The sequence below is a fragment of the Fukomys damarensis genome, unplaced genomic scaffold (assembly GCF_012274545.1).
Source record: "Fukomys damarensis isolate Sample0158 unplaced genomic scaffold, DMR_v1.0_HiC HiC_scaffold_39, whole genome shotgun sequence".
Lineage (NCBI taxonomy): Eukaryota > Metazoa > Chordata > Mammalia > Rodentia > Bathyergidae > Fukomys > Fukomys damarensis.
Genome location: NW_022900951.1, coordinates 82,963,707 through 82,989,414, shown reverse-complemented (window position 1 = coordinate 82,989,414; position 25,708 = coordinate 82,963,707). Strand labels below are relative to the sequence as shown.

The window sequence follows — 25,708 nt, the reverse complement described above, 5'->3', positions numbered from 1 at the left end:
ACACACACACACACAAGATGCCAGAAGATACTAAACAAGAGAACAAGAGAATTAATTCTAAAAGACCTTTAAAATATTTGCAGCATAGAATAAAATACTATTTAATTAAACATTATTGGGATAAAATTTTGTTTAAAGAGAAGTTTGGATATTTTCAATAGGTCTTACTGAGTTTGTTTAAAGAAAAGCCATTTTAAATTTGGGCCTGAGACAAGTGATATTGGTTAAAAAATGCACAAATTGTATTTTAAGATCTTGAATGAAGGTCACTCACAAAACTGCTATTAGTACTCAAAATATTTCACTGTCACCCTGAGAGTAAGAGTTCCAAAATGCAACCCTCCCCCTAAAGCACTGAAATATGACCATTAGGAATATGACCATTAGGACTAAGTAGTTTATATTGAAAATGTATGTTTGGACAATATTTAAACTAAGTTTTCAGTTCCCCAATACACTTCAACAGTCATAGACAACATGCACCAATGAAAATAGTAATTTATGTTTTACTCTTTAAAAAACAGAACCTCAAGAGGATATACACATTGTTACGCAAATTACATTAGAGGCTTTTCCAATGCTTTGACACATTATCAAAATTCTCTTTGGAGGAGGGGGTGAAGGGAGGGTAGGGACAAGGGGAAAAAATGAATCAAGACCTATCATGTAGGGGTACACGATCCCAACAATGAATGTAACTGTACTGTATCCCTAAAATGTACCAATAAACTCAATTAAAGCTGAAAACAATTAAAAAATAAAAGTGAACCATCAAGGTACATGCAAAAAATATTTTTTTTCTATATATGTAACAACGTTGTCTTCAAAAGTTGGATTTTCAAACATTTTTTTATCTATCATATAAAAAAAAAAAAAAAAAAATTGCTTCTACCGTATATGTCCTAGTAGCACACGGTTTTTACTTCTTAACACATTTCGTAAGTGTGTTATTCATTTATCTTTCTCTCTTACTAGCTTATCAGTAGCTAGATGACTGGGCTTTAGTATTTTTAAAATAATTCCCATCATGGCTAGTAGTTGCTCAAAGACTAGTTTATGAATTTAGAAAATATGAACAAACATTTATGGTTTTATCATATAAGACACTTCTCAGTTTAACTTATTAAAAGCCTCCGTTCCACTAAATGTTTGGAAAGAAAGGGTTAGAAAACATTAATTGGGCCCTTACCATGTGTCAGTTTCAACTAAAATTTTTACATGTTATTATGAATAATCGTTAACAACCCTTTGAAATAGGCATTTTAATATCTGGGTTTTACAGACAAGAAAAGTCAGGTTCTAGCCTGACTAAACTCCAGGCAGCTGGTGAGTTGAGGAGCTATGATTCATTCAAGCCCAGGTTCTACCTGGCTTTAAAAGCCCATGAGTTCTCCATTATAGTTTACTGCCTTCATTATGTTATAGCAAAGAAGCCATTAAAAGGCTCTGCATTTCTTGTGAAGAAGATAAATGAAAGAAACAAGAAGAAAAACCTCAATGTTGGCCATTTTTTTTTGTATAGGGGTTGAACTCAGGACTTTGCAGGTGCAGCAACACTGAGCTAAATCTCCAGCCCTGTTAGCCAATTTTCGTAACAGAAGCATGTTATTTCTCTGACTACTAAAAAGCACCTGTGTAAATAAGGCTCAAAATGTATAATTGATTATGTGAAATTGGAAAAAAAGGTCTAGAGGGTTAGGGGAAGTGGGAGGGGTAGGGGAAAGGAAAAAAGGAAAAGGAAAAAATATGAGAAAAGGAAAAGATGGAAACAAAATCTCTATAAATAGAGAGGGGTGCAGGGATTGAAGGGTGGGCTGGGAAATGGGGAAAAATAAAAACCAAGATACATCATGTAAGGGTACAAGTTCCTAATGATGAATGTAGCTGTACTGTATGCCTAAAATGTACCAATAAACTTTATGGAAAAAGAAAAAAGCACCTGTGACTCTAGGCATTGAAAGTCTCAGCTACATTTTTTTGTTTATTCTGACTTGGAATTTATTGGGGATGAAAGTGAAATGTCAAACCAATTCCTATTTTTATACAATGTTAAGTTTTAAAATTAGAGTGAAGGCAACGACACTCAAGTTATTTTATATGTATTTATATCCAGTTAGGTAAAATACATGTTTTAGTCTGGTAATTTGTCAGACGGGTTTTTGGTCGCCGAGTATTTAGCATGCAGCTGAAGTGAAATATACATGAATAACAGTAGGTTTGTATTCAAATCTAATTACTTGATGGGGTCTAGGTGTGCAAAAGCAAGGAAAGAGGGTTGATTCAAGTCAACTAGATTTTCCTGCACTTAAGTCATTGCCTTTTTAAAATAAACATTTTCATAAATTTTGCTAAATCAATAATTATGACAAGAGGATTCTTTTCCTCAGATATATGCTTGTGAAGAAAAACAAATGTCAGGTATGTGGCAATTTAGGTATATCAGAAATTTAAAAAAATATTTCATGTTCCTTAGAAACCTATGCCAATAGAAACCTATCCATAACACTTACATAAATGTATTCAAAGAAAGACAATCAACACCTTCAGAGTTAGTCCCAAGCTTGTACCCTTTAGCCAACTCCAGTCCATGCCAACTACTTTCCTCCAAACTTCCAAGCCCTGGCAAATACTATTCTGCTCTCTGCCTCTATGAGTTGAACTTATTTTTTTTTAGAAAGATGAGTAAGTTCTGATGATTTGATGTTCAGCGTGGTTTACTTGAAAATTTTTTTCCAGCTTTAATTGAGTTTATTGGTACATTTTAGGGATACAGTACTTGAAATTTTTTGAGAATAAACCTTACGTCCTTACCATGGTAATTTGTCAGACGGGTTTTTGGTCGCCGAGTATTTAGCATGCAGCTGAAGTGAAATATACATGAATAACAGTAGGTTTGTATTCAAATCTAATTACTTGATGGGGTCTAGGTGTGCAAAAGCAAGGAAAGAGGGTTGATTCAAGTCAACTAGATTTTCCTGCACTTAAGTCATTGCCTTTTTAAAATAAACATTTTCATAAATTTTGCTAAATCAATAATTATGACAAGAGGATTCTTTTCCTCAGATATATGCTTGTGAAGAAAAACAAATGTCAGGTATGTGGCAATTTAGGTATATCAGAAATTTAAAAAAATATTTCATGTTCCTTAGAAACCTATGCCAATAGAAACCTATCCATAACACTTACATAAATGTATTCAAAGAAAGACAATCAACACCTTCAGAGTTAGTCCCAAGCTTGTACCCTTTAGCCAACTCCAGTCCATGCCAACTACTTTCCTCCAAACTTCCAAGCCCTGGCAAATACTATTCTGCTCTCTGCCTCTATGAGTTGAACTTATTTTTTTTTAGAAAGATGAGTAAGTTCTGATGATTTGATGTTCAGCGTGGTTTACTTGAAAATTTTTTTCCAGCTTTAATTGAGTTTATTGGTACATTTTAGGGATACAGTACTTGAATTTTTTTGAGAATAAACCTTACATGTCCTTACCACATATAAATATATATATATATATATATATTATACACACAACAGTAATTATGTGCAACTACATGTTGTGATGGATGTATTAATTTGTGGTAATCACTTCACAGTGTATATAAAATCATCATGTACATCTTGAATAGATACAATATTTGTCAACTGTACCACAATAAAGCTGGAAGAAACTTAATTAGTGATATAGCCAGGCATGGTGGTGGATGCCTCTAGTCTCAGCCCACTGCAGGTTGAGCCGAAGGACTGCTTGAACGCAGGAGTTCAGGACTTGCCTGGGTAACTTTTATGGTTTGGACCTTAAATGTCCCTCAAAGGCTCATATGCTAAAGGCTTGGTCCTACCTTCTGGTGGTTTTGAGAGGTAGTGGAACATTTAGGAAGTGGGCCTAGTGGAAGAAGTTAGATCATTATGGGTGTGCCCTTGCAATGGATATTGGGATTCTGACCCTTTCCTTTTTCTCTTTGCTTCCTGGCTGCCATGAGGAGAGCATCTCTCTGCACCACATGCTTCGGCCATGATGTACCGCATACAGGTGATGGGGCTAAGTGACCATGAGTTGAAACCTCTGCAGCCACGCATGAGACAAAGCAAACTTTTCCTTCTTTAGGTTAATTCAGGTATTCTCTCACAGTGATGGAAAGGTACCTAACACAGTAACATAGCAAGAAAAAAAGTCTTAAAAATAATTTGTGATGTAAATGTAAAATTAAATAAATATGTGAGGATTGTAAGACTCATTTTTTTTTTGATCAGTGAGAAAGTCGGAAGCTAGGTCTCACTTAGACAAGTATTTATTTACAATGCTCTAAGCAAAATTCTCATGGTTTTATAAAAGGCACTGAAAAGAAACAGGTAGGCAGAAACAGATATGTACATGCAAACACACCAACTACTAAAATATGTTAATAATGGTACAGTACACGGATAGTTGATGAATCTTCCAGTTAATTTCATGTACTAGTGGAGTAGAGAAAACAATGTAAATGGAAATAATTCAGTTGATTTTTAATGTTTTAAATTCAAGGACAAATTTTAAGATATTAATGTAGCCTAGCCCATCTGCATCTGAGAGCACACAGTAGTGCTATCTTTGGGACTGAACTAAAGGGATCTCTTAGTTACTTTTCTCTCATTGCTGAGACGAAATACCAAACACCCAAAGTTAAAGGGGGAAAGGTTTATTTAGCTCACAGTTTGTAGAGGCTTCAGCCTATAATTGGCTGGCTCCAAGGCAGGGTGGCACATGGCAGGGGGCAACAGTTCATGGCTGACTGAAGGTAGCAGATTAACGAGGGATCTTAACAGCATCTTTCTGTCTCTTTTATTTTATCCAGACTGCCAGAATTAAGGCAGTGTCAAACCAATCAGTGGACTGATTTAGTAAGGACACAAACTTAATCCAAGCGTCGCATATTCTAGATTCAGCCACCTCTGAAAATGTCCTATGACCTCATGAGTCTTTGGGGAGACATCTAGACCCAAACCATAACAGGGCACATGTGTGGCTAATTACTTCGAAGGGAGCCAATTTGATCATCAGTGTCCAAGCCTCAGATGGAGGGGCTGGTCACTAGGCATATCCTGCCAACAAATGGCTATGTTGTTCTAAACTCAGGAACCCAACAATGAAACTAGGTATATATTGTCAGTCTTGACTGTTGTGTAAAACAACCTTGACCAGCTGGTACAACACAATCCATTGTTCCATGTGTATACAACAATATCATCACTCACTAACATAAAGGACACTTTGAAGGCCACATTCCCAGGGCTGGAAAAGGTCCAATCATGGTCACCTTGGGAACATGTAAGGAGTAAGCAACTAGTTCTGTGCTGTTACCTCTTTTATGACGATACATCCTCTTGCCCTTGGTCAAACATTTTTACAACAAAACTGTCAGTGCAGCAAGTGTTAGTTCAGTACTTATATATACATATTTCATTTAATAGAATTTAATTTCTATAGTTAGTGAATTTTGTATGCTGTAGTATTCATATTTATGCATATAAATTGTATAAGATATAATTATATATAAGTACCATTCAATTGTTATATAGACATGCAATATCTTGATATAGTATTTATAGTATAATATACATTTATATAGTAAAATATTTGTATATATACTATATATATGTGTGTCTATCTACCTACTTGCCTACTTACCTATCTATAGTGTTGTAAGAATGATATTAAGTATAATTAATATTTGCAGAAGCCAACAAGGGTGGAAATAAGTTCAAATGAATAATTCATTCAGTCTGGAAGACTGTTACAAATATTCTTATATTGGTGTACAACAGAGCTATGTATTTTTACTCTAGATGTATGACCACTTGAACTTTGTGACAGTTGTATGGAGCCATTTAATACAGTAATGAATTAAGTTATTTTAATACTTTCTTATGCCAGTCACTCTCCATGTGTATTATACCCTTGAGGAGGTCTTAGTTCAATTTTCCAAAACGTCTGATTACCACAGGATTTATTTATATAAGGTAGTTGAATCTTACCAACAATACTAGTATCATAACATATCACTGTATACTTATTATAGTTTGGTTTAGTTACAAAATAAACCAGGAAGTATCATAGAAGTATTTATTAAACCTTTCTAGAAGACTTATCTTTATCCATATGCCAAATATTGTTTTTTGCCTATTAGGAAGTACTTTAATTGTTTTTCTTAGAAAAAAAATCTCCAGACATTTAAACAGTTAACAACATTTCAACAACAGAGTAATGGTTTCAGAGGTTGTCAGGTACTGTCTAGAGTATTAGGAAGAAATGTCGGTATCCTGCTTCATTATCGATGGGTGGTGTAAGTCATGTGAGACCTCTGGCTGCTAAGTCAGTATCAGAACCCAGTGGAATGACACATCTTCCTGTAGAGATTGTTCTTCTTGCTGTCTCCCCTCATCTACCAAATATTATGATGGACAAGTACTGTCATCAGTGGCAATGATTCTGTCATTTCTACATTCTAATTTAGCTGAGGAAAAGGCCATTAATTTCTCTCAGTTCTCATTATTATCCAGATAAAAGTTCCCATTAACTGTTGGACAGACAGTAAGGTCATCTCTCTCCTTAAGGGAGTACATGGGTATCATTCAGTATTAGTTCTAATCATCCTAGCTAGTCTTATTTTTGTCCATTCTTTGGTCAAGATTGGTCAGAGATCAGTAACACGTTACAATTTCCCTCACAAAAATTCCATAAATTAGGGGATCTGCATATGTCTTAAAGATTCTCTCCCTGAGCGTTCATGTGTAAAAATGGAAAGCTATCCCCCCATGACTACTTGGGCCTCCATGTTAAGTAAAATGATTAACAGATTGTTGTGTTAGAGAATATGCTTTTCCTGTTGGGTTGGTGGGGCCATTTTATCAAGGCTGTACTATATTTTCAAATGAAAATGCATTCTTTTTCATGCTCTTGGAAGATAATTTCTTCCAAGCTGTCTATTTTTTACTAATGCCTTTTCTCTTCAAAGTTACTCTTCATTAAATTCAGGTTGTCCCATTTACCTAGACCAGTCCCTATTTCACCTAAAGGCTGCTTTTGTTTCACTGGCTGTGATTAATCCAGCATATAAACTGCCACTGAGTGTCAACTTCTGGAATAAAATTAGGATACATGTACTGTAGCTCCAAAATGTTGGGTACCCCAAACTAGCAAGTTTGACTGTCACCACTACCACATGTAGCTTAGTTTGAATACACCATCTGGTTTCTCCCTGTCTCAGGTTAGTACACAGTGAGGACACAAATCCAACTTGCAATACCTAATCTGATATTTTAATTCATAACCTAATGACATTTTTCATCTTATTTAAAATATTTCCATCCATAAAAATCATGATGATGTGTGCTCTTGCATATTATCTATAACATGTCAAACTATTACAGCTGGGGGCTTATTTGAGCATTTAGTTTTCAAAATTTATGGTAACACAGTGATCAGTGTGTGGCATTATATAATATGCATCACAATCTTCAGAGGAAAGAAATTATAAATTTATTTTCTCTTAATAATCTAAAGAAGGAAAATTCTCATTAGTCAGCTTCATCACCATTTCTATCAGTAAAATGCAGATAATGTAGTTAAATGTGTAGAAATAGTTATAAACATCATATACATTTCTACCTTTTAAAAATAAATCAGAAGCCATGAAAATTAAATATATTAATGACACTATGATACTCTTAAATATTTATAAACCAAAGTGATTATCAGTAATATATTTAATCATTTTGTCCCCAAAGGATAAACATGACACAGTCCATTAAGTAGTATAACATACCCTTTCAAACACCTTCTCTAATAGAAGTGTTATTTATTTATTTTTTTTTGTGGTACTGGAGACTGAATTCAGGATCTTGCTCTTGCAAGGCAGGTGCTGTGCCACTGAGCTAAATCTCCAGCTCTGAGAAGTGTAATTCTATTCTTGATCAATTCTATAGAGGTTAATTTTCATAAAATACATTACAAACTATGAAAATTACTTAAATGAATGAACGATGGGATCAGAGCTAAATGTCCAATGACATTTGTGCAACACCAAAATTCTTTTTAAACCCTATAATTTGATGATGGAGTTAGTAGATTTATTATATAGCACTTAGAATACAGAAACACAAACCCAAGAGCCCTCAGAGATAAACAAACAAATCATTCTTGACATTGTAACTATAACCTTTGAATAGTCGTACTAGTCAGTGATTTCGTTCTAACTTAATTTTTTTTGGTTCTAGGGATTGAACTCAGGTCCTTGTGATTGCAAGGCAGGCACAGTACCACTGAGCTAAATCCCTGGCTCTCTTTCTAAGCTCAGAGATAAAAACAGCATGATATGCAAATGTCAAACATTAACATGATGTGAAGCTTTGAGTCGCCAGGCACAGGAATTCTGAACCTCCTTTTCTCTGAGGACAGAAGTCAATTAACTTTAAGCACTGAGATAATCGTCACTTATTACCATATGCTGATGTATAATCATTATGACATTTTATAATAAAAATTCAATTTTTCATCTATTCCCACATTCAGTGCTATACTTCCTTGCTATATGAAAATCCTCTCTATCCCTCCCACTCTCAAGTAAATTAAATTCCTTTTGATTTTTGGAGAAAGAGTGCATGAAGTGACCCAAAATTCACTGCCTATTTATGGAGGAATTTCTCAGTTCATATGAAATATATTCTGTGGCCTCTACTGTAAGATCATTTGACAGCATTAAATCTCTACTTAATGTTCTGGAGAAGTGGCACATTGTTATGCTGTTGTGTTAGGAATACTTGAAGAGAACAGGGGTAAGCGATGATGGCGGCATGAACCAGGGTAGAAGCAAGCGAAATAATAAGAAACAATCAGATTTTTGGTAAGTAATCAAGGTAGAACAAACAGGAGTTTCTAATAGACATTTTATGGGAAGTTGGAAAACAAAGAGAAGTGAAGAATAATTTCAAGATTTCTGGCCTGGAATCAAGAGAAATTCTTTTGAAAATGGGAGCAATAATAGTATGTTTTTTGAGATCCAGAGGAGAAAACGACATTGTAACAAGCAGGGGAGAAAGAGACAATTACTGGCGTGATGTCCCTGAGTATGCAAAAGACAAAAAGAATATTGTACATGAGGGAAAGGGCTGACCTTTCCAAAGGAACAATTCATCCACAGTAAGAGAAGACAAGACGATGCAAATGGATGGGCAGATGTGGGCACACGATTTTTTAGTTTTAGTTTTGAAATTATGAACACTTTATTTTCTTTAAACTTCTTTGTGTTTTTCTAAGTTTCATTAACAAGCATAAATTTTATTCAGAAGGAAATTTCTAACAATTACTTATAAGAAATTATGCTTTTTGTTACTCCAATTTTGTCAGTGGACTCAGACACAAGTTGAGCTTAAAGTTGGAGGAGATGTGGAGGTGTAAGGAGAAAGGAACATGTATGATTTGTCACCTAGGAAAGTAGGAGAATAAATGGCTGAGAAAATATAATATGACTACTGGGCACCAGTAAGGGTCCACTCTGAGTTTGTGGTAATAAATTTAAAGTGAAGTCAGTGAAACTGTAAATGCTTTTCTGCTATTCAGCTATGCCAAGTACAGACATAGAGTAGGTAGAAAGTTGAATTTAACCAGAGTTAGATTTTGCCGGCAAGTACAACTAACTTTTCATATTTGTGCATTCTCCATGCTCAGATTCAAAAATCCTGATTGAAATTATTCAGAATAAAAGTTGTATCTCAGGCTGATGATTTAGCTCAGTGGCACTGGGCCTTCCTCACAAGAGCAAGGTCCTGAGTTTGACCCCTGGTATCAACAAAACAAAACAAAACAAAACAAAACAAAAATTGCACCTCTACTGAATGAGTAGACTTTTGCTGTGCCACTATTCCCTACACAACAGCTATTTACATAGCATTTACATTAAAATTAGATATTAAAAGTAATCTAGAGATGATTTAAAGTATGTGGAAAGACATGCATAGGTTCTAAGCAAATACTACACATTTTATATAAATCTGAAGATTTGGTATCCACGGGGAGGTTATGGAACCAATTATCCATGGATGCTAAAGGGTTGGCTATGCAACACAAAGAGGAGTAGAGGGAACGGAAGATGTATGCATGGGAGTGGCTAGGTAAATAAAAAAAAAAGGATATGAGGGAGGTGAGGGACAATTTATACATGGAAAGATCAATGATATAGACTCATAGGAACTTTTCTATTGGATAATTCCTTGGTACGTTTAATTTCTTATTTCTATACTTTGTATCTTTTTATAAGTCAGTAATACAATATGGTAAATAACAGGAATACATGACTTGGTTTGGACCCTAACACTGTATCATGCACAATCAGATCTTTAAACCTGTCTTCTCCTGAAATTCAGTCTAATCTCTTTTGCTGCTCTACCAGCACATGCAAATGTATATATAAAATAAGACTGCTTACCTTTGGGCAGTGACTACAGTTATTTTGTAATATTTGGTTTTATGAAATTTTTTTCCTCTATACTTTTTAGTTTCTTTATTGCGTATGAAATGTTTTTATAATTTAGAAAATATTTATTTAATAGAACCTATATATGTATTTACATAGGTTATAATTAAATGCTGGCTGTGCTCCCTACTGAGGTGTGAAAGACTTGATCAGGCAGGACAAATTATAGAACGTAAATGATTTGAGAAGATAGAAGCTGGCATACTTTAAAAAAACTATTTGATTTCAGCCCCGCCCTCTCCCGCAGGGAGCCACCATAGCTCCAGCGCTACGAAGGTAGCCACGCGGGCGCCCCTGAACCCCCACAACTCCCCCAACTCCCCCCGCTCCGTGCACACTCTCAGACCTCCTGATTGTGCGAGTCTTTGGACCCACTCTGCAGAGGCAGAGGTGGCCATAAAGGGTATTTTTCTGAGTTCCCAACTTTGAACATCTTTAAAGAAAGGGCGTGGGATACCTCTAGTAGAACGGTGTGGAGATCAACCGTTCAGGAGGACAGGGAACTCAATCTGGGCCTTGCAGCCCGAGGTCAGTCTGCGTCGTGGGGGTCTGCCATCAGCTATGTGAGATCAGGGGTCTTGGTTCTGCACATGGCTGTGCATGTTGTATATTATGACAGCAGAGATATAGTCTGAAAGAGGCCCTTCAAAGTCATTTTTTTCTTTCTTTTCCTCATTCCACTCTGCAAATTCTTTCTTTTTTCTGTCCTCTTTCCCCAACTCATTCTCTTGCTCCACCATATTATTCCTCATCTCCCTTCCTGTTTCTGCTCCTGCCCTAACTCAGATTTCTTCTTTTATCATTTTTTCTCTTTATGTTCTTTTCTTCTGTCATTCTGCCTCACACAGGGGTCAGTAGTTTCAAGGGAAAGTGAGCCCCTATTGCTGTTAAGAGGATATATTCTTGTCCTTGTACTTCTACTCTGTCTATTCCTTCTGAATTCAACTGATTCCTGAATATTGTGTGGTCATTCTATGTCCTCCGGCTTCACTTGAAACCATCTCCGATTCTTTTACTTATCTACTCCTCTTGTCCTAGCTCTGTCTGAGCCCCCATGCTAAATGGTAAATATACTACGTTGAAAACTTTGTTCACTGCAGACATGTTTTGGACTGCTTCTTGATTTCAATTTAATTCACATGGTTTAAGGGTGATAGACTAGTGACTACCACAAGTGGTCAGTTTTCAAGTTGTGCTTGATCATATTGTATTGCTGATGTATCAGTTGGGATAAAGGATTATGGTTGATTTGATGAATTGTTTTCTCTGAATTATGAAGGTGAGAATGTCTGTGGGTCATTAGAGACCCAGAAGCTAGGGTGCAACTATATCAGGAAGATTTGGGTGATAACCCAGAGATTAAACCAAGGTCAGCCCAACAACAAAAATAAAAATGAGAAAACACTTAAGCAAGACACAAAGACAGACTTCCAGTTCACCAATGGCAAACAGTAGGGAAAATGAGGATGAAGAGGCCGATAGTGAACCACCAGGACACCCTGAACTCAAAGCACAGGAGCCCAGATAAAAGCAGGGGTAGCAACCTTATTCTCAGACAAAGTAAATTTCAAACCAAAACTGATTCTAGTATTATAGATGTAGGACAGTACTGTATCATCTCTGTGAATTTACCTCTGTGAATGTAAAATATCTTGTACCTGCTTTATGATGCGTAGTAGTGACTGTGCTTTATCAGAGCTACATTTAATGATATTACTCTAGAATGTTCTCTTTCCAGAGGATGATTAAGATGCTAATAAAAAAATGGTGCCAGGTACCACAACAATAACAGAATTTTGCTGTTTTCTGGGTATTATTCCTTTCTTTGTTTTTGTTTTTTTAAATGGAGTGTGCGGAATGTCTAATTTTGTTCAGATGACTGCAGAACCTGGAAAAGCTGTTGCTGCTATTGATGCATAACATACTGCTATTATTGGTCTTTTTATATAAATATAAATACACACACACACACACACACACACATATATATAATTTGAATTTTTGGAAACTTTAACTGTGCTGTCAACTTTGGAAAAAGTCATCCCAGTTTACTGTGCTGAGTTGGCATTGCACAGAAATTAACAGCCATATTGGTCTAGAAATGTTAATTTTTTCCCATTTATACAGGGGTAACGCACTGTATTAAATATGTAAGGTCATACCTACGTGGGTTTGATTACAGAAACTAATAAAGTATTGTCTAAATAATGAAAAAAAGAATAATATATGACTACAAGAGCAAGAAGCAATTTAAATATGCTCAGGGACCATTTTCAACTTCAGAATTAAGGATTATTTTAATTTTACATCATTGCCTTTTCTCTTTTACTTTTTAGTTTTATCATTTTAGGATTCCCTATTTTTAATTTTCATACAGAGATTTCTTTAACTGATCATTATAATTAAGCATAAAGTCACAAATTACAAAGTCATATTTTGCTGAATCCTAGAGTTATAAATTATTCATTCTACTTACTGTTTTTAGATTAGTTTGTCTGAAAATTTCCAGTTTATTGTTGTTTTTTATTTTGTACAAATAAGGCAGAGTTAGAAAAGAAAGGACATATAGAGATACCTCAAAGAGCTGGGACTAGAGGTTCCATTTGACCCTGCCATCCCTCTGACGGGTATCTTTCCAAAAGAATTAAAAGAATCATACCACAGTGATATATGTGCACCAATGTTTATAGCGGCACAGTTTGTTATAGCTAAAACTTGGAAACAGCCCATTTGCCCATCAGTTGGAAACTGGACAAAGAAGATGCGGTTTTTCTATAAAATGGAATACTACTCAGCCATAAAGAATGAGAAATTAGATTCATTCATAGGAAAATGGATACATATTGAGGATATACTCTTAAGTGAAATAAATAAGCCACACATGTGTAAATGCCGAATAGTTTCTCTGGTGTGAAAAACTGTAATAGTACACAAGATCCTAATGAGGTAATTAATAATGTGAAATAGAAAAGGGCTAAAGGTGTAGGGAAAGTGGGAAGGGTGGGGGAAAGTTAATAAGGGAGAGGAAAAAAATATGAGAAAATGAAAAAATGGAAATAAAGAGTTTATAAATGGGGAGGTGGGGAGGGGGTGAAGGGAGGGCAGGGACAAGGGGAAATAATGAGAACCAAGACCTGTCCTGTAAAGGTACAAGATCCCAATAATGAATGTAACTGTACTGTATACCTAGATTGTACCAATAAACTCAATAAAAAGAAAAAAATATAAAACTAGTAGATTTCACCAACCACATGCATGGATTATTGTTTAGCAACTGAAGTATATTAAAATATGTGACTGAAACTATAATTAAAACAATAAAAATATTTTAAATTTAAAGAAAGGAGTATTACTAACCTGCTTCCGGCTTTGAGCCCTTGCATTCCGTAATCTTCGAGCAGAATAAAAGATAAAATATCCCACAGTTGCTGCTGTAATAATAAAAAAGGATACAGAAACAAAGAAAATTGAATAGTGATTCACCCAAGGGCCATGTTTTTTTCCTACTTCGATGACCATTGTCACTTGTATGCCTCTTTGAATAGACTGTAGAATTTTTGTTCCTTTCAGATTGCCAATCATGATTGCAACAATGTCTCCTGCACCTGTAAAAGAAAATGAATTGTTTTAGTGTGGTATTTTTAACATAAAAATCTAATTGCCAAAATGATTTAAAACGAGACCTAGCATTAATCCTAAGGAGTTTACAGGTTATAAAGAAGTCATTGTATGCAACAGATACCTCTCCCCTCCTCAGATTAATTACCTATAATTTAAGAGATTAATTGCCTTTGTGGTCCAATCTGCATCTTAAATGAAGACTGGCTTAATAACAAATAGTCCACTGGCTAGTAGAAGATAGGATTTACATCTTAGGAAATCTGAGATTTGGGAAATATAAAAAAATTTCGCTCTATATTTTCTGATTTATAAAATGAAAGATTATCATATGTACTCTGAACATGTATAGGATTTATATATGAGGACAGGAATCTGAGAAAAATATTGTTTATAAGCCCAAATAGACAGCCTATATATATATCCATGATGTGTTACCTTTCTATATCCTCAAAAGCAATGTAAAATTTGTCCAAGATACTCTATGATATTATTTGGGACGTGACAGGTTGTCAAGAAAGAACTGATAGAAACCTACTAATTAAGAATGTAACTGTACTGTATCCCTAAAATGTACCAATAAACTCAATAAAATTAATAAATTAAAAAAGAACAACTCTTAAATTAACAGCCCCCCCCCCTTGCAGGGCCAAGGACTTAGCTCAGTGGCACTGTGACTGTCACGCAAGCACAAGGTCCTGAGTTTGATTCCTGGTACAAAAAAAAAAATTAATAGCTCCCTTTCTACTCTCAAATATGGATATATATTTGGTGGGAGGAAAAAAATAATATCTTTTCCAATCTTCTGAGAATGCAATTCTGATATTTATCAAGATTTATATTCTTTCTAGTTTATGTGATCTGAGATCAAAATCTCAAGCAACAGAATAGAGTTCTTTGAATGTTAAGGTATTGCCAACCAGAAAAACCTCGCACTGCTATTAGGTTAAGGTTATTCTAGGTTAATGATCAAACTCCAATTTGAAATAAACAACCATGCACAAACAAAACTGTAAAAAGACCTTTAGACTAAAATTTAAACACAAAGGTACAATGTTAAAATACTATTCACTTTTTTTTTTGGTACTGGGGATCGAACTTGGGACCTTGCACTTGCAAGGCAGGTGGCAGACCCACTGAGCTAAATCTCTGGCCCAGTATTCACATTTTTAATGATCAAATTAAGAATACAAATCTTAAATGGAAATGTACATTGTAGAACTGTTATCCAAATACTTCCTTAAATTTACAGTTCTTAGGACTAGTCTTCAAAAGATCAGGCCAAAGAGAAATGCCTCACAGTATATTAGTTTTGTTCTCCTTATCTGAAGTTATTAATTAAAACATATTACAAGTGTATCATTTCAGATACTTAACATTCCAGAAAATACTATTTTTATTACAATAGCCACTTCAACTCTTTTACCTACCCTAATGTTCAATCACTTCATCTGACAGAAGTTAATGACTCACTCTGTTTTCATTTAAGTGGGGGAAAATCTCAAAGCAATAGGAAGTGAAGGAATCGAACTATAGATAGATACTTTCTGGTATATCTTCCTCCAGTATGAAATTCTTCATAGAATCTTTTGGAGAATTGGTAATTTTGCAAGAGAGTGGCTCTTTTACTATTTATCTGTGGGCTTTAAATTTCTAATAGTGGTGCTTATTTCTAATATTATAACCTGCTTAATCTTTGTTGTTGTTGTTGTTTTTAGTTTTTTGAGACAGGGTCTCACTATGTAGTTGAGACTGAACTGGAACTCACTATGTAGCCCAGTTTGGGCTTGAACTCACAGAGATCCTCCTGCCTCAGCCTCCCGAGTGCTGGGATTACAGGCATGTGCCACCACGCCCGGCTTAACCTGTGTAATCTTTGAAAATATAAATAATTATAAAAAATCAGGCTTTGGATTATAATTTAATTATAAAGATTTCTCTTTAAATCACAGATGTAGACTTCTAATAGGAGTTTTAGCTAATAGAAATAAGTTATTATTCTTTTAGAAGATACGAAGTGGGTGGCCAACATGAATGATCTGGCACACTGTGCACAGATGGAGATTTTAAAAAAGATAGTCAAGAAATGTATATTGTCTACATATCAACAACAGTGCTGTGTTTCAGTCCCCACAATCCCCATGCATACACACTACATATCTCCCAACATTAAAAATTCTATTTAATTAGCTCATCAAAGACATCTCTAAGCATTAGGATATACCTCCTCCTCCCCATACCCTTGCAGCTATCTAAAAACGGCTCCTTCTCCAGTGATTCCAATCGCAGTTAATGGTATCACAAAGCTTTCTGGTCATCCATTTCAGTAACCACAGAATCGTGTTTGAATCTCTTCACTGCACACCTAGATACATAGATCCTACTTGTTTCCTTGGTGTCTCCCATGAGATCTTTCTGTCCTTGCTGTCTTAGTATAGGCCTTCATAATTTCCTTGTCTATACTAGCTCAGTAATCTCACTGGTTGCCCTACATCTAGTATCTTCTTCTCCTCTTTAAGTTTCACCCAAGTTTACTTTCCTTGTTTGACTCTTGTCATCACTTGGTTGGATCATGCCTCTTCCTTGCTCAAAGTTTTTAGTGATTCTTTATTACTCATTAAAAGTCTGACTCTCTGACTCCTTGCAAAGCCTTACGTGATCTTGTCTCAACTAACTTTTCCAGTTTTACATATGTCCACTACACCCCAACTTCATGAAGAGTCATATTTATTCAGTCACATGGGAAGCCTACTGCCATTCACTTTTCATAACTCTTTGTTACTTCTGCTCCCTCAGTTCTTAAAATGTCCTGTGTCTGCTCTAACACTCCTTCCTCTTCTGCTTGTCTACATATTTATAACTCAAATTCCAAATCAAATGTTGCCCCTAGATAGTCTTTCCAAGTTCCAAGTGAGAAAATAAAAGTTCTATTTATTCAGTTATCACTTAGTTTTTAAGTACTAATACTTCAGTTTGCTTTGCATCTCAAATGGCATTGGGCCAGGGACTTAGTTCAGTGGCACCACGTCTGCTTCAAAATTGCAAGGTTTTGAGTTCTCTCCTCAGTACCACAAAAAAAAAAAAGAAAGAAAGAAAGAAAAAGAAAAAAGGTATGCTTTACTCCTTCTCTAAATTAACATTTTGAGGCCAGAGTCTCTTAACTACACAGTATCGCCTTTCTTTACCTGGTATTATTAGGAAATAAGATGTTGCACTTAAGTAAAATTTTTAAGTAGCAAACAGCTTTACACAAATAATTAGTTTTAAAAATTTTTACACAATAAGGTTTTAAATAACACAGCTAGTATTTTTGATCTGGTAAAATATACTTGGCTAGATCCATATTTTAAATAATGTATCTAGCCCCAAAGTATCAGTTTTGTATAGATCATTCCACTGATCAACGTAAACTACATTTGAGCACAAATACACAAATGCAGAATTTTATTTCTGCAAACAGACATATATCTTGTACTGATTGAACATACACAAGTGATTTCCTTTGTAAAAATACATAGATTTCAAAATAGACTTAATCAACAGTGTCCTGGTGATTTTTGACTTCAATTTGAGTGATTTAGAAGGGAGGAGGGGGTGAGGGAAGGGCAGGGACAAGGGGAAAAAATGAGAACCAAGACCTGTCATGTAAAGGTACAAGATCCCAATGATGAATGTAACTGTACTGTATACTTAAAAAGTACCAATAAAACTCAATGAGGAAAAAAACAAATTTGAATGATTTATCATCTAAATATTACAACCACAAAATCTTATTTGTATTAAAATGTTACAACTTTTGACAAAGATGCTTAAAATACATTTCAAAGAAAATTAGCACAAAATATACTGCTGTAGTTTTATTGATTGTGAGGGCCACTTTCTTAAAAATTGATGATTGCAGTTAAGTTGCCTAGATGCAGAAATGCAGCAGAACACTACTATAACCTCTTGTTGGGAAGCACAGTTTCAAAAGGACATTTAGGCCCTAACTTCCACTCTAAAAAATACAGCAAAAGAAAATGACCCTAAATGTGTTAGATGATTCTCTTACATTTTAGTGTGTAGAATTCTTGCTCCAGGGAACTGATGTGAAGTCTATGGATAAGTAATCTGTTTATTAGCTCTATAGTACTCAGAAATATTTTTATCCCAGGAAGCTCTATAATAATTAACAATTTTGAATGTACATTTAAAGAAGTAATATTGCCTTATTTTCTTAACTAGTTTATCCTGATTCTTATTTATTACTGACACTGGATTATCTTTGTAAGCCATTAGTCAATATAGTATTAAGTTTATTTGTCTGCAACCTGTTATGATTTTTCACTGAAGTCAGACATTTTTGGAGCTGAAAGGACCTTAGAGATCATCTAGTCTGACTCATTTTTAAATTCTCAGATTGGGCAATTTTCCTTGAGGGAAGAAGATTCTTGTTACTTATAGCAGCAGCTCTCCTTGATTGTTAATTTTATGCTTCTAATCTACTGTTGGATCATAAAAAAAAAATCAAGCTTTGGTCTAAAGAATGAGTAAAACAGGCTTCCAAAGAGAATTTAAGGGCTTTCGTGCAAGTGCTCTCTGACATTTATATTGGTTGCTCAGTGATATTTTTGTTTATTTCCTGAACCTGGTCTATTCTCTGGATAATTGAGGTTACCAGATAAGATTATAAACTAAGCCCTTAACATATTTAATCCTCACATCAACCCTCTAAGGCAGGCATTACTGCTGTTCCCATTAGAGATAACACTGACTAAACTAGTAAGTACAGTACAGAACCGGTATTTGAACTCAAGACAATCTGGCTCTACTGCCTCTGATTTTCATCACTATTGTACATTTGTTCTCTAACTTCAATTAAACCTAAAGCTATTCTTTGATCTCAAAAATGACAATTAATTAGGTACATTCAAGGTGCCACAGTAAAAGTTTAACAATCAGATCTTAGGATCAGAGGAAGCTCTGATTTGTACTGCATGGCAATTTCTATGCTGTAAATACTCCCACCAGGGACACATGAATGTGGAATTCAGAAGAAATGGTACAAATGACTGAAAAAAGGGGGCCCCACCTTACCACTGGATGTTACAGGGTCAAAACATATATATGTAGTATACAATTCAAAATATAACTTGTAATAATTTGCTTATTTTTTACACTTATATCTACCTTTCAAGACAAAGTCTATATATAATTCCAAATTAAGTTTGTTTTCTACTTGCTACTCTGTTGAAAACCACAAAATAAAATATGTATTATCTGATATTTCGAAGAAGAACAGATTGTTTTTGTGGAGCAGAGAGGGGAAAAAAATCCCTATTCCACTGGAGGGTGTGTACATGTGTTTGTATACATATTCCTGTTGATAAAGCAGGACTTGCTGAACTTTGTTTTTCCTTAGGCTTTTCTATGTCCTTAAAATATTAGAAATGGGCTGCTACAATACTTCAGCTAATCCTTAACCTTTCATACTAAAATTATTTACTATGTGTATATGTGCATATGCGCGCACATTTGTGTGTGTTTGTGTGTGTGTGTGTGTGTGTGTGTGTGTGTGTATGTTTTGCTTTGCAATGCTAAAGATTGAACCTAGGGCCTCACACATGCTAACAAGCACTCTACCACTGAACTATATCCCTAGCTCTGTAAATAATCTTTCTAAAAGATCCCTAAATAGTCTGTATATAAAGTTAGCCATTTATTACAATTAAGATAAATATGGACATGTTTAGAATTCCTTTTGAATGTTTAATTTTCTTTTCTTTCTCTTTTTTCTTTTTTTGGTACCAGGGATTGAACTTGGGACATAGGGCTTGCAAGACAGGCGCAGCGCCACTGAGCTACATCCCCAGCCCTGAAAATTGATTTTTAAAGATGAGAGTTTAGACTCTCAAATATACATCTAATTAACAGAGAACAAACATATTATTGAGCCTATATCATTTATGTTGCAGAATTTTGCTTATCAGTAAAATTATTGCTATTTCCTCAAAGCATTTTAACAATGTCAGTATATTAATTTATATACTTTTATACAACTTCTGGAGCTACCTACTTTTTTTTTCTTTTTGTGGTATTGGTGATTAAACCCAGAACCTTCCCACTGAGCTACGTTACCAGCCTTTTTAAATTTTTTAAAATTTTTGAAACTAGTTCTTGCTAAGTCGCTAGAACCCAGTTTGGGCTTGAACTTGCAATCTTCCTGTCTCAGCCTCTCAGAGGGCTGGGATTACAGGCATGCACCCTCAAGTCTGGCTAACAGCTATCTCCTTTTGAAAGTGCCAGGCTTAAGAGGCCAAATATGGGTTGCGTAGATCAACTGATGAAAATAGTGCCAATAAAATCAATACTATGTATGGTTTAATTAATCTTCTGTGGATCAGTTATATAGAATATAGACAGTACTCTTAACCTCATTTATTAAGTATTTTTTGAGTGTCTAACACATGCCTGGCACTGTGCTAGGCTACGCAGACACAGAGAGTAATAAAATATAGTCCTTGACCTCTAGGCAAATTGCAAATATGTTCTGTAGATTAACTCTTCACCATTTGGAATAATATGATCTAAGGGAGTGAGATGGGTTTTGCATATCTATTACCATGGGCTAGTAGTAGAAAAAAATTATTTCCAGATCACTTTCCAAACTGACACTGGGTTAGTAGAATATCTTCCTATATATAAAAAATTATTTTCTTTCAATGTCCAATATTTGTAAAATAAATATTGCTTTGTAGTTTTTGATATTTCTCTACTTAGTAATATTCTTCATCTAAAAACTGGTAAGGAAGCAGCATAATGTAGCAAAACTCACACTGATGTGAGAATTACTCTAGAAGGTTGGGTTTTAGCTTCTACCTGAAGAAGGCAAGGTTGTGCTAGGTTTCTAAGGTCCTGAAACCAAACATGACTACAGTACTATCCTTACAGAAACTTCAAATCAACTATTAATTTCATCCTTTTTCCTAAACACATAGCATATATTTCAAAGACAAGAGGAAAAAAAAACTTTAATTTGTTATTAATGTTGATTAATTGGACAACAAACCATTAAAGACCTAAACCCCAATCACAGAATAGCTGTCATTTCAGGATTTCTTCTCTCTAAATATGTAATTGTTGAAAAGATAATTGTAAAATCATTTATACTCCTTTCCTTCCTGGACCGTTAGGCAAATTCATTAAGACAAAAGATAAGGATTACTACTTAAAAGCCTACTTGTCCTATAGATATAAACTGAGGATTTATTAATAAATGTTAATGTGTTGTATCTGGTACATTTTCAAAGATTAATGGAAGTATCTGCCATTTTTATAATGCCAGTGTATTTACAGAATGTTATATTTGACAATTTAGTGCCCCAAAATAGAGAATCTGTACCCTAATTTCTTCGACACAAATTCCTGGCTTCAGTACAACCTACATGACACTCATCTTAAAGCCACAAATTTATGAAGTATTTATAGATTCTATTTCTATAAGGAATTCTTAGGCTTTCTAGTTAAAGGTCATTACCAATAACGCAAGTTGGCTCAAATTTTATCACAGTTTTGCTCAGCTGTCTAAATTATTGTAGAAGGGACACACTAGAAATAAGTAGCAACTAAGCAGCAGAAGAAATATAGATTCCAATTTCAAATGTTCAACAACGAAAAGAGATTTTGGCACTTATCTTGAGAACAAAGGTAAGAAATAGGAGGTTGTAACTTGAAGTCATTCAATTAAAATGTTAATGAAAAACATATATATTCCAAGCACCATGAGGGGTGTATTCAGTTAGTATTCATAATGTATAAAAATTTGATCTAGGATTATGCTGGTGACCAACTCCCTTCATTTCTTTCAAAAAGCTAATGATATTATAATTTCAGTATAATCTTAATTATTTGTGAACACAAATTCATTAAATAAGTATTTCATAGGTACTGACCATGTAGTGTGTTCTGTGCTTCTGGGCTTTTTATCTCTTTTTAAATATTAACACGTGTTGCTGGGTGTGGTGGTGCATGCCTGTAATCCCAGCTCTGGGAGGCTGAGGCAAGAGGACTGCAAGCGTGAGCCCAGCAAGTGCAACTTGTGAGGCCTTGTCGCAAAGTAAAAAATAAAAAAGGACTAGGAATTTTTCTCAGTCTGAAGGCTCTGGGTTCAACCCACAGTGAAGGCTCCCTCCATGCTCAAAAATCAACATGTGTCCAAATAAACTCTAGAGCATTTTACAATGTGCAAAATATTCTAAGCATAATGACAGTATTTTTACTGTACCTTGGTGCTCAAACAGAAAATATACAGAGATCTGGAAAGCTATTTTAATGTTTCTTTCACCTAGCTTTCTACTTTTAATTAGAAAACAGGAAGTACTCAAAATGAGTGACTTACACAGGAGGAGAAGGTGACAAAAAAATTAAGATATGTTACGTACATATACCAACTCCCCATGATGAATGTAATCACCGTGTACTGCAAAAATGAATAAGAAAACAAAAAACAAAAGAAGTAATACAGGTAAATGAAGGCTGAAGTAGTTATTCTTAAACTAAGCTCATATTCATACTGCCCAGGCATCCTGATAGTACAGTAGAGACATCACTTGTTTTGACATTTTTTTCTCGTTGAGTTTATGTACTTTTTAGGTACACAGTACAGTTGCATTCATCATTGGGATCTTGTACCTGTGCATGGCAGGTCTTGGTTCTCATTTTTTCCCCTTGTCCCTGCCCTCCCTTCGCCCCTCCTCCCCGCCCCCTTTACAAACACTTTATTTCCATTTTTTCATTTTCTCAGGTTTTTTCTTTTCCCTTATTTCCTTTCCCCTACCCTTCCCACTTCCCCTACACCTTTAGCCCTTTTCTTATTTCACATTGTCAATTATACCATTAGGATCTTATTTACACTTTTAGCTTTTCATACCAGAGAAATTATTTGATATTTACACATGTGTGTCCTATTTATTTCACTTAAGAGTATGGCCTCAATATTCATCCATTTTCCTATGAATGACTCTAGTTTCTCATTCTTAATGGCTGAGTAGTATTCCATTTTACAGAAAAAACACATCTTCTTTATCCAGTCATCAGTTGATGGGCAATTGGGCTGTTTCCAAGCTTTAGCTATTACAAACATGGGTGTGCATATATCACTGTGATATGATTCTTTTAATTCTTTTGGAAAGATACCCAGCAGAGGGATGGCTGGGTCAAATGGAACCTCTAGTCCCAGCTCTTTGAGGTTTCTCCATATTGATTTCCATAGTGGTTGCACCAGTCTGCACTCCCACCAACAATGGAGAAGGGTTTCTTTCTCCCCACAACCCCGCCAACATTTGTAATTGTTTGATTTCTTGATAGCAGCCATTCATTGTGGGGTGAGGTGGAATTACAGTGTTGTTTTCATCTGAATCTCTTGAATGATCGGTGATGTGAAACATTTTTTCATATATTTATTTGTTACTTTTACTTCTTTGAGAAATATCTGTTCATTTCAGATGCCCATTTTTGAATGTGGTCTTTATATTTGGGGGGTGGCCTGATGTTTTTGAGTTCTTTATATATTCTAGATAATAGTCCTTTGTCTAAGGAGCAGCTGGTAAAAATTTTTTCCCACGTTGTAGGTTATGGAGAAAGCACTTTGGAGTTCACTGATATCTAGAATTAACAAGATCTAAACGTGAAGAGTTCCAACATAACAAACATTTCCCGCATTATAAAAGCCTGGAACCAATTCAACTGAACTTCTGAATATTCATTTTGTTTATAGTAGCTTTTAAAGCTCAGGTTTTCCCTCTATAGCACAAACATTTAACGCTTATAAGATCAAGACTCCTAAATGGTGCTGTCATAAAATTAAAAAAATTGTCTAAATTTTTAAGCCTCTCCTTCTTCAAAGTCCTATTTTGTGACAATATTTTTTGTTGATGATTATTCCCAGTCATAGATGAACCAAATTCAAGAGTCTTAAATTGACTATTGCAGAGACGTTATCTCAAGTTAAAAGAAAAAATGTTCTATCATTGCACTTCATCAAATGAAATAAATATACAAATAATTCATTTAAATTTTTATGGAAATAGTTCTCTAGGCTTGGGCTTAAGTCCTTTCCTAATGCCCAAAGTACCGAAAAAGTCAGAATCTTCAGTGAATTTGGGACCTGCTATAGTGCCTCCCTCTGGAAAGCGTGAAGAAAATTGAACTCAGCCAGCATGCCAAGTACAAGTGGTCCTTCTGTGGCAAGGCAAGGATAGGGCCTATGGGGGGATCTAGCACTGCGGGTGGTATGTGGAAACAGTTTCTGGTGGTACCTGGACCCCCAACATCACTTGCACTATCACATTTATATATGCCATCAGAATGAGCAAACTAAAAAAAAGACCAGTAGAAGCTCTACCATTTGAGACATCCGTAGCTTGTAAAAATGTGTTAATTAATGTGACAAAAAGTACTGGAAATACATGTCTGTGATTCACTGGGACCAAGACTAAATCATTATTGTATACCTCTTTTAGATATCATTATGCTTCTAACTACCCTTTGGTTAAAACCTAGTCTGTTGCAGAATAGACATAATACAGATTAGCTGCTTTTTTTTTAAAGCAATGGTTCTTAACATTTTGTGTTATTACAAATCATATTTTAAGGGTGAGAGTGGTGATAGGAAAGGTGACTAAAATCACTTTTTGTCATTACTATTTTTTCTAGTTTTGATACTGGGGTTTGAACTCAGGACCCTGTGCTTGCGAGGCAGGCATGCCACTGCTGATCTAAATCCCTAGCTATCATTATTATTTATTAAGCCAGCAAATGAGATAGAGGCAACTAGTTATATATGATACAGCAAGTTGCATTTCTTCCCTGTATTCTGAAATACATCTGCTGTAGGTTTGGAAGGAAATACTATATCAGGGAATAGATCACAGGCTTGATGCAGCATAAACAAATCTCTGGCAAATGGAGTACTCAAAAAATGGCATAATAAAGTCACTAGAGAAATAGATGCAATACTATTCAAAAGGTCATTGATGAATAATTTGTATGTGACAGGTCGCATTTACAGGAAAATAATTCTTAGAACTGTCATAAAAATCATCTCTTCCTGAACTACTCTGATTTCCACTAGTGGTTATATTTAGCATATCATTAAGAACCCAAGATCTAAATCAACAATTCTTCATTTTTCTAGTTTCAGGGCCTATGAACAGTCTTTAAAATTATTGAGGACCTCAAAGAAATTTTGTTTATGCAGGTTATTTCTTTCATATTCAAAAGATTAGAAATTAACTGAGGAATTAAAAATATTAATCCATTTAAAATATTCATTAACACTGTCAATATAGTTAGCATAGTTTTATTAAGTAAGTATACTTCCTCAAAAATTCAATAAGAGTAGCAATGTTTATCATTTAGGCAAACTTTTTAATGTCACACTTAATTTACTAGAACACAGCTAAACACAGCTGAACCTTTATATCTGCTTTTGTATTAATCCTGTTATGATGTTATTTTGGTTGAGGGATGTGAAATACATTTTTGTTCATGCTGATAATGCAACTGAAAAATTGAGTGATAGTTTAATAGGCCTCAGATTTACA

At 34.9% G+C, this 25,708-nt stretch overlaps 1 protein-coding gene across 2 annotated transcripts in view; it reads right to left on the bottom strand.

The window, feature by feature from the left end:
* Rnf128 (ring finger protein 128) overlaps positions 1-25,708 on the bottom strand; it is a 109,445-nt gene that overhangs the window by 15,186 nt on the left and 68,551 nt on the right. For both annotated transcript variants that reach the window (XM_010614061.3, XM_010614060.3), the window contains exon 2: positions 13,866-14,113. In XM_010614061.3, coding sequence (XP_010612363.1) covers positions 13,866-14,113 — 248 coding nt within the window. The remainder of the gene's footprint in view (positions 1-13,865; positions 14,114-25,708) is intronic.